Source organism: Bufo gargarizans, chromosome 3 (assembly GCF_014858855.1).
Source record: "Bufo gargarizans isolate SCDJY-AF-19 chromosome 3, ASM1485885v1, whole genome shotgun sequence".
NCBI lineage: Eukaryota > Metazoa > Chordata > Amphibia > Anura > Bufonidae > Bufo > Bufo gargarizans.
Window position 1 is genome coordinate 428,048,159 of NC_058082.1, and position 14,586 is coordinate 428,062,744.

Below are 14,586 nucleotides of genomic sequence, written 5' to 3' on the forward strand. Positions count from 1 at the left end.
CCACATACTTACCTTCTTTCAAGCAGCAGCAGGACATCGGCTGCTCTAGTCGGAGCCGAGGCTGACTTCAGGCCAGTCCCGCCCCCCCGCACAGACCAGAGGAGTGGAGAGCTGGCAGCGGGGGAGGGATGATGAAGCAGGGAGCCGATGCTGGCCTTCTGCTTCATCAGATTACACAGGCAATAGTGTTGGGCGCGAATATTCGGATAGCGAATATTAATCGCGAATATCGGCACTTCGAGAATTCACGAATATTTAGAATATAGTGATATATTCGTAATTTTGGAATATTCTAGATTTTTTTCATCTGAACCCATTATCCCTCCTTGCTTCTTGCTTGTGGGCCAATGAGAAGGCTGCAATGACTTTGTCTGAGCTTAGCAACATCCCTAGCAACCAATAGGAAAGCTGCCTACCCCTTACTATATAAGGATTTTTAAAGTTCTGAGAGAGACAGCAGTGTCATTGCTGTGCTATGTGCTTTCCACTCATTACATTAGATAGATAGTTAGCTTATATATATAATACAGATAGTTAGTGGGAGATAGTCGGTGTAGGTTATATGCTGGTATAGTGTAGCTGTTGCAGTTGCAGTGCAGGGTGTTAGGTGTTGGGTAGTGTGATAGGTTCTGTTGTCCATACATACATGCAGACCTGCTAAAATCTGAAGTTTCATGTATTGTGCTAAAATATTTGCATCATTAGTGCCGATTAGCGCAATCGCAAATATATAGGAGCACTCTATCTGCATATAAAGCCATTTTTATGTTCTGCCGTGCCAACCATTTCATCCAGTCTCAGGAAACCTCTAGCAGCTTTGAAAATGTAGCAAAAGTGACCCACGCCTGTATTGCGCATGCTTTACTCGAATATTACATTGCCGATTTTCACAATCAAGAAAATAATAGTGATTATATTCTCGAATTCGCGAATATATGACAAATATTCTACAAAATATTAGCAAAATATTGCAAATTCGAACATTGCCAATGCGGCTCATCACTAACAGGCAACTGCCTGCCGGAAAGCAGGACATACCTCCCCCGTACCGGGACAGTGGGACAGCCACTGCAATCCAGGACTGTCACACCGGATTTGCGACGGTTGTGAGGTATGATACATAACTGCAAAATCTCCTTACTCTGGCTCTGGATCCTGTTCATTCATTTACCCTATGCTCTGTTATTTTATAATATCACTAGATGTTCAGCTAGTATGGTTTCAAAAATACATAGATTGTAAGCTCTTGTGATCAGGGCCCTCATTCCTCTTGTTTTAATTGTTAACTTGTTTGCTGCTATGTATCACTTTGTACATGAACCCTCCGATTGTAAAGAATATGTTGGCACCATATAACTAAAGATTATTATTACATATCTCCATTAATATAAATTCAGGAAAAAATCAAATTAAGGATAAAAACAGGGTAATTAAAGATAAACCTACCCATGTGATATATATGAAGTTTCAAAACTGTATTATGGTGGGATCAGAAGTTCGGGAAAAAAATGGACTTAACACAACTTCAGTGCATAAAGAGTTTAGTAAACTATGATAAAAGATATATACACAGATCTAAAAAGACAAAGATTAAGTAAAGTAACAGTCACTGAGAGTCAGGTCAAAAATGGCACTCGGCCGACGCCCATATGGTACAAAGAGACGTAATGGTAGCAAGACATCTTAGGCCGAATGCACACGGCCGTGAGCGGTCCGTGGAACCGCAGCCTGGATTCCTGCTGAGAGCAGGAGCGCACGGCGTCATTAGTTGCTATGACGCCGTGCACTCCCTGCTGCCGCCGCAATACAGTAATACACTGGTATAGATCAGGTCAGGAGAGTTGGCAGGCCAATTGAGCACAGTAATACCATGGTCAGTAAACCATTTACCAGTGGTTTTGGCACTGTGAACAGGTGCCAGGTGGGTGCTGAAAAATGAAATCTTCATCTCCATAAAGCTTTTCAGCAGATGGAAGCATGAAGTGCTCCAAAATCTCCTGATAGCTAGCTGCATTGACCCTGCCCTTGATAAAACACAGTAGACCAACACCAGCAGCTGACATGGCACCCCAGACCATCACTGACTGTGGGTACTTGACACTGGACTTCAGGCATTTTGGCATTTCCCTCTCCCCAGTCTTCCTCCAGACTCTGGCACCTTGATTTCCGAATGACATGCAAAATTTTGATTTCATCCGAAAAAAGTACTTTGGACCACTGAGCAACAGTCCAGTGCTGTTTCTCTGTAGCCCAGGTCAGGCGCTTCTGCTGCTGTTTCTGGTTCAAAAGTGGCTTGACCTGGGGAATGCAGCACCTGTAGCCCATTTCCTGTACGCCTGTACACGGTGGCTCTGGATGTTTCTACTCCAGACTCAGTCCACTGCTTCCGCAGGTCCCCCAAGGTCTGGAATCGGTCCTTCGCCACAATCTTCCTCAGGGTCCGGTCACCTCGTTTTCTGCCACACCTTTTCCTTCCCACAGACTTCCCACTGAGGTGCCTTGATACAGCACTCTGGGAACAGCCTATTCGTTCAGAAATTTCTTTCTGTGTCTTACCCTCTTGCTTGAGGGTGTCAATGATGGCCTTCTGGACAGCAGTCAGGTCGGCAGTCTTACCCATGATTGCGGTTTTGAGTAATGAACCAGGCTGGGAGTTTTTAAAAGCCTCAGGAATCTTTTGCAGGTGTTTAGAGTTAATTAGTTAATTCAGATGATTAGGTTAATAGCTCGTTTAGAGAACCTTTTCATGATATGCTAATTTTTTTAGATAGGAATTTGGGGTTTTCATGAGCTGTATGCCAAAATCATCAATATTAAAACAATAAAAGGCTTGAACTACTTCAGTTGGTGTGTAATGAATCTAAAATATATGAACGTCTAATGTTTATCAGTACATTACAGAAAATAATGAACTTTATCACAATATGCAAATTTTTTGAGAAGGACCTGTATATAGAATAAGTGACCTATTCTACATAATCTATCAACGTTAAATATTAAAGAATACTGTCCCTAATTGTTTAACAGGAAACCACCTTGGCACCAACTGTCCGGCAGGTCTGCCAATCTGGATGTGACTGAAAGCATTTGTGAGACGCATCCGGATCCGTCTCACAAATGCATTGCGAGAACGGATCCGTCTCTCCGCTTGTCATGCGGACAGACGGATCCGTCTTGCAGCTTTTTTCACATTTTTACCGGTCTGCGCATATGCAGACCCGAAGGACGAATCCGGCATTCTGGTATTTTGAATGCCGGATCTGGCACTAATACATTCCTATGGGGAAAAAAAACGGATCCGGCATTCAGGCAAGTCTTCAGTTTTTTTCCACTGGAGATAAAACCCGTAGCATGCTACGGTTTTCTCTTTTGCCTGATCAGTCAAAATGACTGAACTGAAGACATCCTGATGCATCCTGAACGGATTACTCTCCATTCAGAATGCATGGGGATATACCTGATCAGTTATTTTCCGGTATAGAGCCCCTGTGACGGAACTATATGCCGGAAAAGAAAAACGCTAATGTGAAAGTGTAAATGCTCTGTCTCTGGTGCTGTTTCCTGATCTTGACTTTAGAATCCTCCTCTTGTCGACATCGTCTTTTCAATAGGCATCAGTCCATCTTAATTAAAGGGTTCTTCCAACACTCACAAGTATCAAAGTCAGTTCTCCATTTACTGGTGCTCTGTACACCAGAATGCTTGGCGTTTTATACTAGGATATAACTTTCCTGGTCTTCAGCCACTCTTACTAAAGGTCCAGTCTTTGTGACTTTGTCAAGCTTAGTTTCTTACCCCTCTTTCCTCCGTGTTGATGTATGAGGGGATTGCAGGTGTATTCACAATCCTAAACACAGATTTCAGTGCATCATTTCAATGGTTGTAGGATAGTCCATAACCTTGTCTATGGGAGGAGCTGTGACACAGGTAGCCCCTCCCTTCACTGGTCTGCAGGTTGTTGTAAGGTCTTCAACCCTGCTGTTTGGTTGTTGTACTGCAGGAAGTATTGTGCTGACAATTACCTTTGTGGTCCACCTCCGGACAACAGTAGTGCGAGCAGCAAGGCCTTGTTCTGCATGGCAGACCGATGTTTGAAGTCTTTTCTTGTTGTCTGGCAGGCAGGCCACCAAAAGCGGTATCTTACCACACGTGATGTTAACTTGGGCTGCACCTGTCAGTCATGGCTTTGCTAAATCGCTAATACAGCCTCCGCTGATGGAAGAAAACAAACTTGAACAGTTCCACATATTCTAGCAGAAAATAAATTTAGCTTGGAATTAACTCAGTCCATGGGTTTCAACTCAGTCCAAAATAACTCAGTCTATGAGAATTTAAGCCATTGATACGATGAAGTTTGTTTAAAAAAAAATAATTTCCTTGTGTCATTTACCTCCCACCATCCCGCATCTTAGAACAAAACAAATGTCCCATTATGACTTTTGTCAGTACAACACTGCATTTAAATAATGTTGCTCAATGGAACCCAGAGGTCAAAGCAAAAAACTTTGCTAAACCCTATGCCTACTCTCATTGTACACTTACATATACTATTCTCAATTATTTGTTCAGCATTTGACCCAATATGTGATAACATTTCCAAAATAAAAACGTATTCATAAAGTAGGTTGCACTTCATGGCGGTCCTCATCTTTGTTATTAACACATTAAATAAACAATGGCAATCAATATTTTTCAATGGTCTTGGATGGCCTTTGTCACGTGATAACACTGTATATCACTTCCTTTTAGTCCTATTACATCTGTATTCATAACAATTTGTGGTGTTTATATCTTCTTCAATATAAACCTTTTGATATCTTCAGTGTAAACCTTTTAACCAGTAATATCAGTTTCATTATATACCCTTGATTATTGCTAAAACAATTAACACCATAATTATTAAACATAATTCAGGAATCTTCTAATATACTCAATGTTGTATACTGGTTCATACTTCATATGCTTTGGTATTCTGTTTGCAGATGTACCCAGTTTCTCTATGTTATATTATTAGTGAAAGAGTAACTAAACCTTTGCATCAGATTTTAATATGATGTCCCTAATGCCCTAAAAAAACCTTTTTCTTATATAGATTTTTTTATTAATATTGTATTTTTCTTATTTTTCTACCTAAAGCGTACCATTCACTGTACACTTAAAACTCAGTTCTCTGTACACCACTGACAGTTCAATTGCGGAGGTAAGAGAACAGCATGTCAGCTCTTAGCTTAGAGGAGTAGGCACATGCAGGAGCCCGCTCCGCTCAGCTAATCCTGGCATAGTACAGTACATGGGTACAGAATACCCATGTGCTATGCCAGGAATTAGTAATCCTCCTGGGGGTACGGGTAGGAGAAGCAATATGCGCTCTTGCCCGCACTCACAGCGCTGCTGCAGCCCCATTAATAAATTTCACAGTCCGTACTCCATACACCGCTGAGCTGTCAGCGGTGACAGCTCAGCGGTATATGGAGTACGGACTGTAAAATTTATTAATGGGTCTTACACCGCTGACAGCTCAGCCTCTTGCACACAAACCTATTTTCATTTAGTTTCCATTCAGTTTTTTTGTGGAACGTATACAGAACCATTCATTTCAATAGGTGCGCAAAAAAAAACTGAAGGTACTCCGTGTGCATTCCGTTTCCGTATTTCCATACTTCCGTTCCACAAAAAAATAGAACATGTCCTATTATTGTCCGCATTACGGACAAGGATAGTACTGTTCTATTAGGGGCCAGATGTTCGGTTCCACAAAATACGTAATGCACATGGTCATCGTGTGCAAGAGGCCTAAGGGAGAGATATATTATAATCTCAATTGCCCATTTCTGGTTAATAATGCCCATTCTTCTTATCTCCTCTCCTACAAACAGAAAGTTATCCAGACAGATGCAAATAAAATTATTCAAGATAAAAATTGCAAATAACAGAAGATCAAAATCAATACAATGCCACGTGAACGTAATAATTAAAGAAAGGATATCCTATATTATATACATATAATTATCATTAAAATCACGTATTATTTAAGTACGGTACATATTAAAAAATACCGTTTTCTTTTCCCCCCCTACACATGCCGCACATCCTACCTAAAAGATAACAAAGGCAGCCTTGTATATAAAAGGAAACTAAATAATTAATCTTCACTCGTTTCTTTTTGTGTATAATCTGTATTAAACCAAATAAAAAAATTAACAATACAACTTTTCATTTTACATTACATTTTCGCTTATATCAGTATACTTTTAGTTAGTTTAGTCAGACTATCAGACTGCATCAATGATCTCTCTAAATATATATATATTTTAGCCAATTTTAGAGATTCAATGTGGCAGCTTAAACTGTCACCCTTCCTTTGTCTAATGGATGCTCGGGGTCCTATCCATAGACAACCAGACCATATCAACTCTTTGTATCATTGTGTAAACAATAAGCCTCCTCACCAATCACCGTTTCCTTCAACATTGGATTCTGATGCCAGTCTATTAACATATGAAATTGGGATGCTAGAAAATATTCCTTAAAAAAGGAAGCGCAAGGCCACCTCTATTAATGGATCTGTATAAGTATCTCCTTTTCATACTGACCTGTTTTCCTCCCCAAATTATTATGAGGTAGTATGACCATTTTAATAAGTGCAATCTATCTATCTGCCATATACAGTGGGAGCTTTAACCATGTTGTGATTTTAGACTTAATTTTCGTGATTAGGGGTCGGACATTTAAGGCTGAATATCTTCCCAAGTTCAATGTAATCTTTACTTCTAAATAATGAAACGATTCATGCATGCTCAGGACCTTCACATTGTCAGTGTTCACCAGCGACATGTCCTAAAGGGGGAGTAGTACAGTCTTAGACCAATTAATTTCAAGGCCCGAGAAGTATCCATACCTCTCCATGCTCTGAATGAGTCTGGGAAGAACGTTAGGCATGTCACTCAAACAAAACAATATGTCATCGGGGTAGACAGATCTTCCCACTGTTAACGTCCATACCAAAACCGCTAATATCTTCATCCTGTCTGACAAGCAAGGTCAGCGGTTCAAGAAATAGTTCAAACAATAATGGAGACAGGGGCATCCCTGGCGCATGATTCTTGATAATTGAATAGAAGGGGCCAAAATTCCATTTATATTAATGTGAGCAGGTGAGCAGTTGCATTATAACTTTGCCCATTTGAGAAAGTTCTCTCCAAATCGCTTCTGTACCCACCCTATCAAAGACCTTGGTGGCATCCAAAGACAGGATAGACCGGAGCCCCCGCCCCCCCTTTCCCTGGCCAACTGAATATTTGCAAACTAATACTATAAAGTGTATTTTTCTTTGGAATGAAACCACATTGGTCAGGGTGTATTATAAATTAAATTACCCTACTTAAAGGGGTGTCTCAATTCACAAATAGCATTTATCATGTAGAGGAGGTTAATATGAGCCACTTACTAATGTATTGTTATCCCTATTGCTTCCTTTGCTGATTGGATTCATTTTTCCATCACTTTATAAGCTGCTAGTTTCAATGGTTACGACCACCCTGCAATCCAGAAGCAGTGGTCATGCTTGCACACTATAGGCAAAAGCACCAGCTATGTGAGCACTATTTCTATAGTGTGCAAGCACGACCATCACTGATGGATTGCAGGGTGGTTGTAACCATGGAGACGAGCAGCGTATAATGTGATGGAAAAATGAATCCAGTCAGCAAAGGAAGCAATATGGATAATAACAATACATTAGTAAGTGCCTTGTATTAACTTCCTCTACATAATAAATGCTATTTGCTGAAGCGAGACAACCCCTTTAACCTAACAGCCAATACTTTTGCAATCAACTTAATGTCTATGTTGAGCAGTGATATCGGCCTGTATGCCCCTACTTCCAGAGGATATAGAGACATTTTTGTGTTATTAGAACCGGGTCACATCCGTCGGAACAAACAGGCTTGGTTGTACGGGTAAGCTAACTATCGACTCCTGGAAATGTAGGAAGGAGTTGTTAGGGATAAGGGCTGCACTTGAGTTTTCACCTCTATGGGGAAATTTGCATTTGAAAGAATTTTTGTCCATGTCACAAGATTCCTTTTGGAAAACATCAGGTATCTACAATATTTCAGAGGTGATTAGGGAAGGAAGATTTATTTCATATGATGAATTACAGTTAATTAGTGGTAAGAGGGGAATTAATTGGTTTAGATATTATCAATTATGTTCGACCTTTAGAACTTAACAGTCCAAGTTTTTTCTTATAGAAACCAACGAGTGTATTGATTGCCTAGTTCACTCACAAGGCCGAAACGTTAGGATCTCTTATATTTATAAGTCACTGGTTAAAGCTTATTCAGACTGTATATCCTTTCCAAGTCAACAAAGATGGTCTTGAGACATTCCAGGGCTACGCCAAGAGGACTGGGAACGGATATACAAAAATCTGGATGCTTGTTCACTTAAAGGGGTTATCCAACCGCGGAATTGCCCCCCATATGCTCTGGCCCCTAACAAACAATGTACTCACCTCACTCCCTGGCAACTGCGTCGCTTCTGACGCCCGCACGGGCGCTGCTGCATGAAAATAGAATTGCAGGTGATGACAGGGACAAGCCTCCCTACCATTGCGGGTGACGGTAGGGAGGCTCGTTCACATCGGGGGCATGCCGGTAACTACATTGGGTGTGAGGGGCCCAGGCATATGGGGGGCATTTCAGGGGTTGGATAACCCCTTTAATGCTAATCACAATATAGTGCATGATACATCATACGTATCATAATGGAGGAGTAATATCCGTCATGGAACCTATAAAATCTGAAGCCATAATCACGGTCTCAACAGAGCTGTATACTTACCAACATTTAAAAAGTCACAATCCAGACATTATAATCCTAGTCCTGCCCCTGGGAGTATTCCAACTGCCTTGGAATGCCCAATTTTGGGTAGGGTTTGCATAAGCTTCGCTCATTTTGAGGGCGGTTCTGGTAACATCAAGGCTGCTGGCAAATAGGGACCTATGATCAGTTGACTGCAGTTACCTAAATACAAGCTAATGTGCATATAAACTGAGGTCCATAACTGTAAAAATGGGCTGAACACGGAACAGTCCTTAAAAGGGACAGTCACCTCTACCGACCTGGCAGTTTTAGTAAATACTTTTGTTCCCCATAAAATAACAAATCTTCTCTTAGAACTCTGCATTATGCTATTCTCCTGTTACTCCTCCTTATTGTGTAAAATTTATGAATATCTAATCATGGGTGTCACACAGTCTGGCAATGCCAGCACCGACTGTGGAGAGGCACCCCCCAACTGGAAACACCCAGCTGTCTATTTAATCGTAAACCTCTAGGAGGAATAAAAGAGGAACAACACAGCACAGAGTTATAAGAAATTAGCGTCTACCACTGTTATTACGTTATCTGACAGTTCTAGAACATTTACAATCTACCAGTTATATTTAGTTATAACATACAGTTATATCATATTCATGTCTTATTAATAACAGGAAGTGGGATCAGACTTGGAAGATGCTAAGTATCAGTATGCTGAGCCTCGCTTGTCAATCTATGGGCGTTCTCCTGAAGAATGGACTAAACTGGCTTATTGGTTTAACAAGCACAAGGTTTACAGCCCCAACATGAAATTCATGATCCAAGTTCCAAGAATATAGTAAGTATTGTATTGGATTACCTGGGGCGCATGATCTGAATAAAGGAGATTGATCTGGCCTAAGTAGTTTCCTATGACACCAGAAATAAATATATTTGTGTATTTCTTAATAGAAAGTGTTGATTTCACGAGAGCAATCTTTTTTTTTATATAACCTTTATTCTTTTCTTTTTTAAGACATAAAATCTTTCATCACATCAATAACATAATAGAACATATTCCATATTACTGCTATAAAAAATATTATGGACTATCACCCAAACACCCACCCACCACCCCAGGGGAGAGAGGGGGAGAGAGAGGAAGGACAAAAAAAAAAAAGGAGAAAAACCTCCACCTAGTATGGCCATTTGTTCCAAATCTCGTCAAGTCCCGCTGGATTTTTAGTGTGGCACCCAGAAACCCGGTGGATTTTAATAAGATTTTCTACTGCTGCCCGCCACTGTCCCACTGTGGGTGGATCTTCTTTTATCCATTTCCTAAGTATAAGAAGTCTAGCCTGAAATAGTACTTTACCCAAAACCAGTCGTGCTTCCTTCTTTAATTTCAGATGTTCCACTGCTCCCAATATACATACTACTGGATCTTCAATCACCTGGACCTCCAGGAATACCGCAACAGTCTCTGCAATCTCCTTCCAGTATCTGAAAAGTCTGGGACATCTCCAGAAACAGTGAATTAAATCTGCCTCCCTTTCCCCACATTTTGGGCAATTATCCGACATTCTGACCCCATTCTCTTTAAGATCTTAGGAGAACGATGTAATCTATGTACTATAAAGAACTGTGATATTTTGTGTGAACCCCTATCTGACACCGTTGGATAATTTCTTAGGGCATCTTGCCATTTCTCATCAGAAAAAAAAGGTTGGAGTTCTTCTTCCCATTTTTTTTGGGCCAATATTATAATCTGTTCTTTCTTTCCTTCCATCAATATCCTATATCTTTTTTTTGTTATACCACTTTTTTAAATATCCTTTTGAGGGATCCCAAACTCCCTAACCAGTGTATTAAAATCCTTCAGTTTATCATCTTCAATTACTTGAGCTAAGTATTGTATCCCCTTTTTTCCCCAATCAATGTAACTCCTAATTATTTGTACTTCTTTCAAATTAAAATTTTTCCAAATAGGTGTATATTGAAGAAAACCTTTTATCCCAAGTAATTTTTTAATCTGCCCCCAAATGTGATCCATTGTGTTCATAATACTATTTTGTATATTATTTTTGTCAAGTGTACCCAATTCCATTATCTCTAAGTGATTTAATTCCCCTCCCCAACCCATTTTTATTTAATACGTGTCTTCCCACTAAACTATTCAAACTTTCTCTTATCTGACTATATTGTGTTATCAAATAATACATAAACCAGTTAGGAACCGCCAACCCGCCCTCTCTTACTGGGAGCTGGAGCACTTCCTTTTTTATCCTGGGGATAGAGCCCTTCCATATGAATTCCCCCATTAGGCGGTCCAGTAACTTAAATATCTTCTGCGGGAGTCTTATTGGGGCATTTTGTAACACATACAGTACCTTTGGTAAAAAGATCATTTTTATTAGATTTACCCGACCTTGTATAGAGAGTGGGAGTCTTTTCCAAATATGTATTTTAGTTCTGAGTTCTTTTATTACAGGGAGTACGTTTAATTTTTCATAGTCATCTATATTACCGGAGAATTGTATACCCAAATATTTAAAACTCTCGTATTTTTCAAGTACTTGAACTCTTAAATCTCTCCCTAGCTGCCCCTCCCCCAATACCATCATGTGGGATTTCGCCCAATTAATATTTAATCCAGAAAAAGAGCCAAACTTGTCTATTTTATCTAATACTCTACTAAACTGATCCCCTGTGTTATGCATAAATAACAAAATATCATTGGCATACATTAATAGTTTTTCGTCTCCTCCCGAATATTGAAAACCTTTTATCTCCCTATCATTTCTTATTATGTTTGCGAGAGGCTCAATTGCTATAGCGAATAATAATGGGGAAAGAGGGCATCCCTGCCTGGTGCCCCGATAAAGGGCAAGAGGCAGGGACAAACTCCCATCCACCATCACTCTAGCCCTTGGGTTGGAATATATTAGCTGAATCCATTTTATAAATCCATCCTCTATACCCTTTTTAAGACTGCCCATAAGTACTCCCACTCAGTACAGTCAAAAGCCTTTTGGGCATCCAATGAAAGTATTGCTTTGTCACCTGGTTCTGTTCGATTAGCCTCAATATTCAAGTACAACCTTCTTATATTTGAATATATTGTTCTACCTGGTATAAAACCGGTCTGATCTTCATGAATTACGCCTTTAATCACCTTGGAGAGCCTCCCTGCCAAGACCTTTGCCAGGATTTTAACATCTGCGTTCAGCAGAGAGATTGGTCTATAGGAACCAGGGTCTAATGGTTCTTTACCTTTTTTTGGGATCAATGTAATAATTGCCTCTTTCATGGAGTCTGGTAACTCCCCTATCCTTTGCGCCTCCTTCAGTGTTGTTATTAATTCCGGTATTAAAACCCGGGCAAAGGTCTTATTATTTCAAAAGGAAGGCCATCACACCCTGGTGTTTTTGCGGGTTTTACATTGCCCAAAACTTCGTAAATTTCAACAATTGATATTTCTCTATCCAAATATTCCTTTTGGGCCTGGGATATCTTTCTCCAAGCAACCTGGTCTAGATATGAATCCAGATCTGGTCTTGAATATCGGACCCTAGTTGCATATAGCTCCTGGAAATACTCCTTAAAAACCTTTTTAACGCCTTCCGGGGAAGTAATTATTCTGTCATTGTTATCTCTAATCGCCCCCATCCAAGATTTACCTCTTTGGTTTTTTACAATTCCTGCCAAAATTTTTCCTACTTTTTCTCCCTCTGATGCCAATCTAAACCCTTGGAAGAACAGTTCTTTCCTACTTTTCTCAAGTTGGTATATTGTTAGTTTTTCCTGTTCTTCCTCCCATTCCTTCCTTTTTTTGTTCAGTGGGGTTAATCATATATGCCCTTCTTACTTCTTGTACTTTATTTTCCATTAGATTAAAACTTTCCTTATTACACTTTTTCCAATAATTTACCTTTTTGAACAGAAGTCCTCTCAGGACTGCCTTGGCTGTGTCCCAAACTATTAGTCTACTGGAAGAATTGTTGTTCTCCTGGAAAAAAAGAATTATTTCCTCCATTATACTGTCTGTATCTGGAATAAATGACAACCAATGGGCGTTGAACTTAAACAAGGGAAAATTGTTCTTTCTACTCAGCTCTAGTTCCATTACCACTGCACTGTGATCGGAAAGAACCATAGGTACATATTTTATCTTGATCCGATTTTGAAGCATTACATTTTTATTCCCCAACACCATATCTATTCTTGACCAGGATTGATGGGTTTTAGAATAGCAGGAATACATAGATTCCTCCGGGTTCTGCTGGCGCCACACATCTATCCAGTTAAAATCCGAGGCCAATTTAAACAAATCCACATTCTGTATTCTTCCCCCTCTGCTAGAGAGCCTATCCCTTAGTGGGTCCATTACCGCGTTGTAATCTCCTATCGCTACCATTATACATTCTTGTCTGTTCACCATAAATCTATGTAATTCATACAAAACATCTGGCTTATATGGTGGTGGAATATATATATTTGCAATTACTATTTTAACCCCTTCTATATTGCACTGCAGAAAGAGGTACCTGCCACAGCCGTCCGCCTCGTATGAAACACACTCAAATCTAATCCCGCGATGTACCAAGATTGAGACCCCTCTAGAAAAGGTGGTATGTACCGAATGGTACCCAAAGACTATCCATCTTTTCTCTAACCACCTTAACGATTCTTTGTCCAAATGTGTTTCTTGGAGGCACACGACAGCTGGCAAGAACCTCTTCATCCACTCAAGGATAGCATATCTCTTTACTCTATCTCTTAAACCTCTCACATTCAATGAAAGAATCCTAACAATCTAGCAGAGAGGGAAGGAAAAAAAAAAATAACCTTTTTGGTCGTCCTCTCTCTCCCTCCCCTCCTACCCAGGAGCAAACTAATAACAAAAGTAATGTGTAAAATAAAGGATATATGGGGGGGGGGGGGGGGGATAAGGATAAGAAACACAAGGGGGGGGGGGGTTCTTAAGGAGTATAGTTTTTCTTGAGTCTGTGTTGTCATAATTTCCACCATGTTTATCAAATGTCTCTCACTGATAATTTAGCACATCGTTAAACATCAAACATTTGGTTACATACTTATCACCTTCTGGAGTAAAGTTACACCTTTTGTTGCAGCTTTAAAGATTTCAAGTTGGTAACCTAATTAACATAGATAACAACACCCACTTGCCCAACCACTTTTTAAAAGTGGTGAGATTGGTGTAAAATCACAAAAGTTGCATTTTTATGCCAAATTTGTACTTTTTTGACACCAGGTTTCTAGCGCAAATGCAATGATCAATTTCCCCCACCGTGTTTATACATGTACAGTATATCTGATATGTAAAATGTATCAAACCCTAAAAGATAATGAAATCTGTTTGTTTTTTTCCAATATGAACTAGAGGTTGGGTACTCCTCTCATCTATATCTCCAATAAACCAAGTACATACCAAGAATAGATATGGCAAATGTATTTTTAATATTTTCCTACAGATTTATTGATCTCAGGTCTCGTCGAACAAATTCAATAACCTGCTATTTGAGGATATTTTCTGCCAGGCTAGAAGCTGCACTATAGTGCCCATATACATAAGAGCAAAGTTGGCCAAATCTGAAGGATTATCTAAAGTGTATGGGGCTTGCCAACTCTTCCCCAGTAGACGATGTTGAGGGAAAGAAGGATCAAGCATGTTGAATGTCAACATGCTTGATGCTTTGTTGTCATGGAAGATAGGTCGCCCACCAGAGGTGTCTGGCAGTAGCTTACTCCCCTCTCCCCATT

The 14,586-nt window shown here is 39.9% G+C and overlaps 1 protein-coding gene across 1 annotated transcript in view; it reads left to right on the top strand.

The window, feature by feature from the left end:
• The window catches only part of AMPD1 (adenosine monophosphate deaminase 1), a 142,780-nt gene that overhangs the window by 80,668 nt on the left and 47,526 nt on the right, over positions 1-14,586 (top strand). Inside the window, exon 9 of the mRNA XM_044288504.1 lies at positions 9,498-9,661. Coding sequence (XP_044144439.1) covers positions 9,498-9,661 — 164 coding nt within the window. The remainder of the gene's footprint in view (positions 1-9,497; positions 9,662-14,586) is intronic.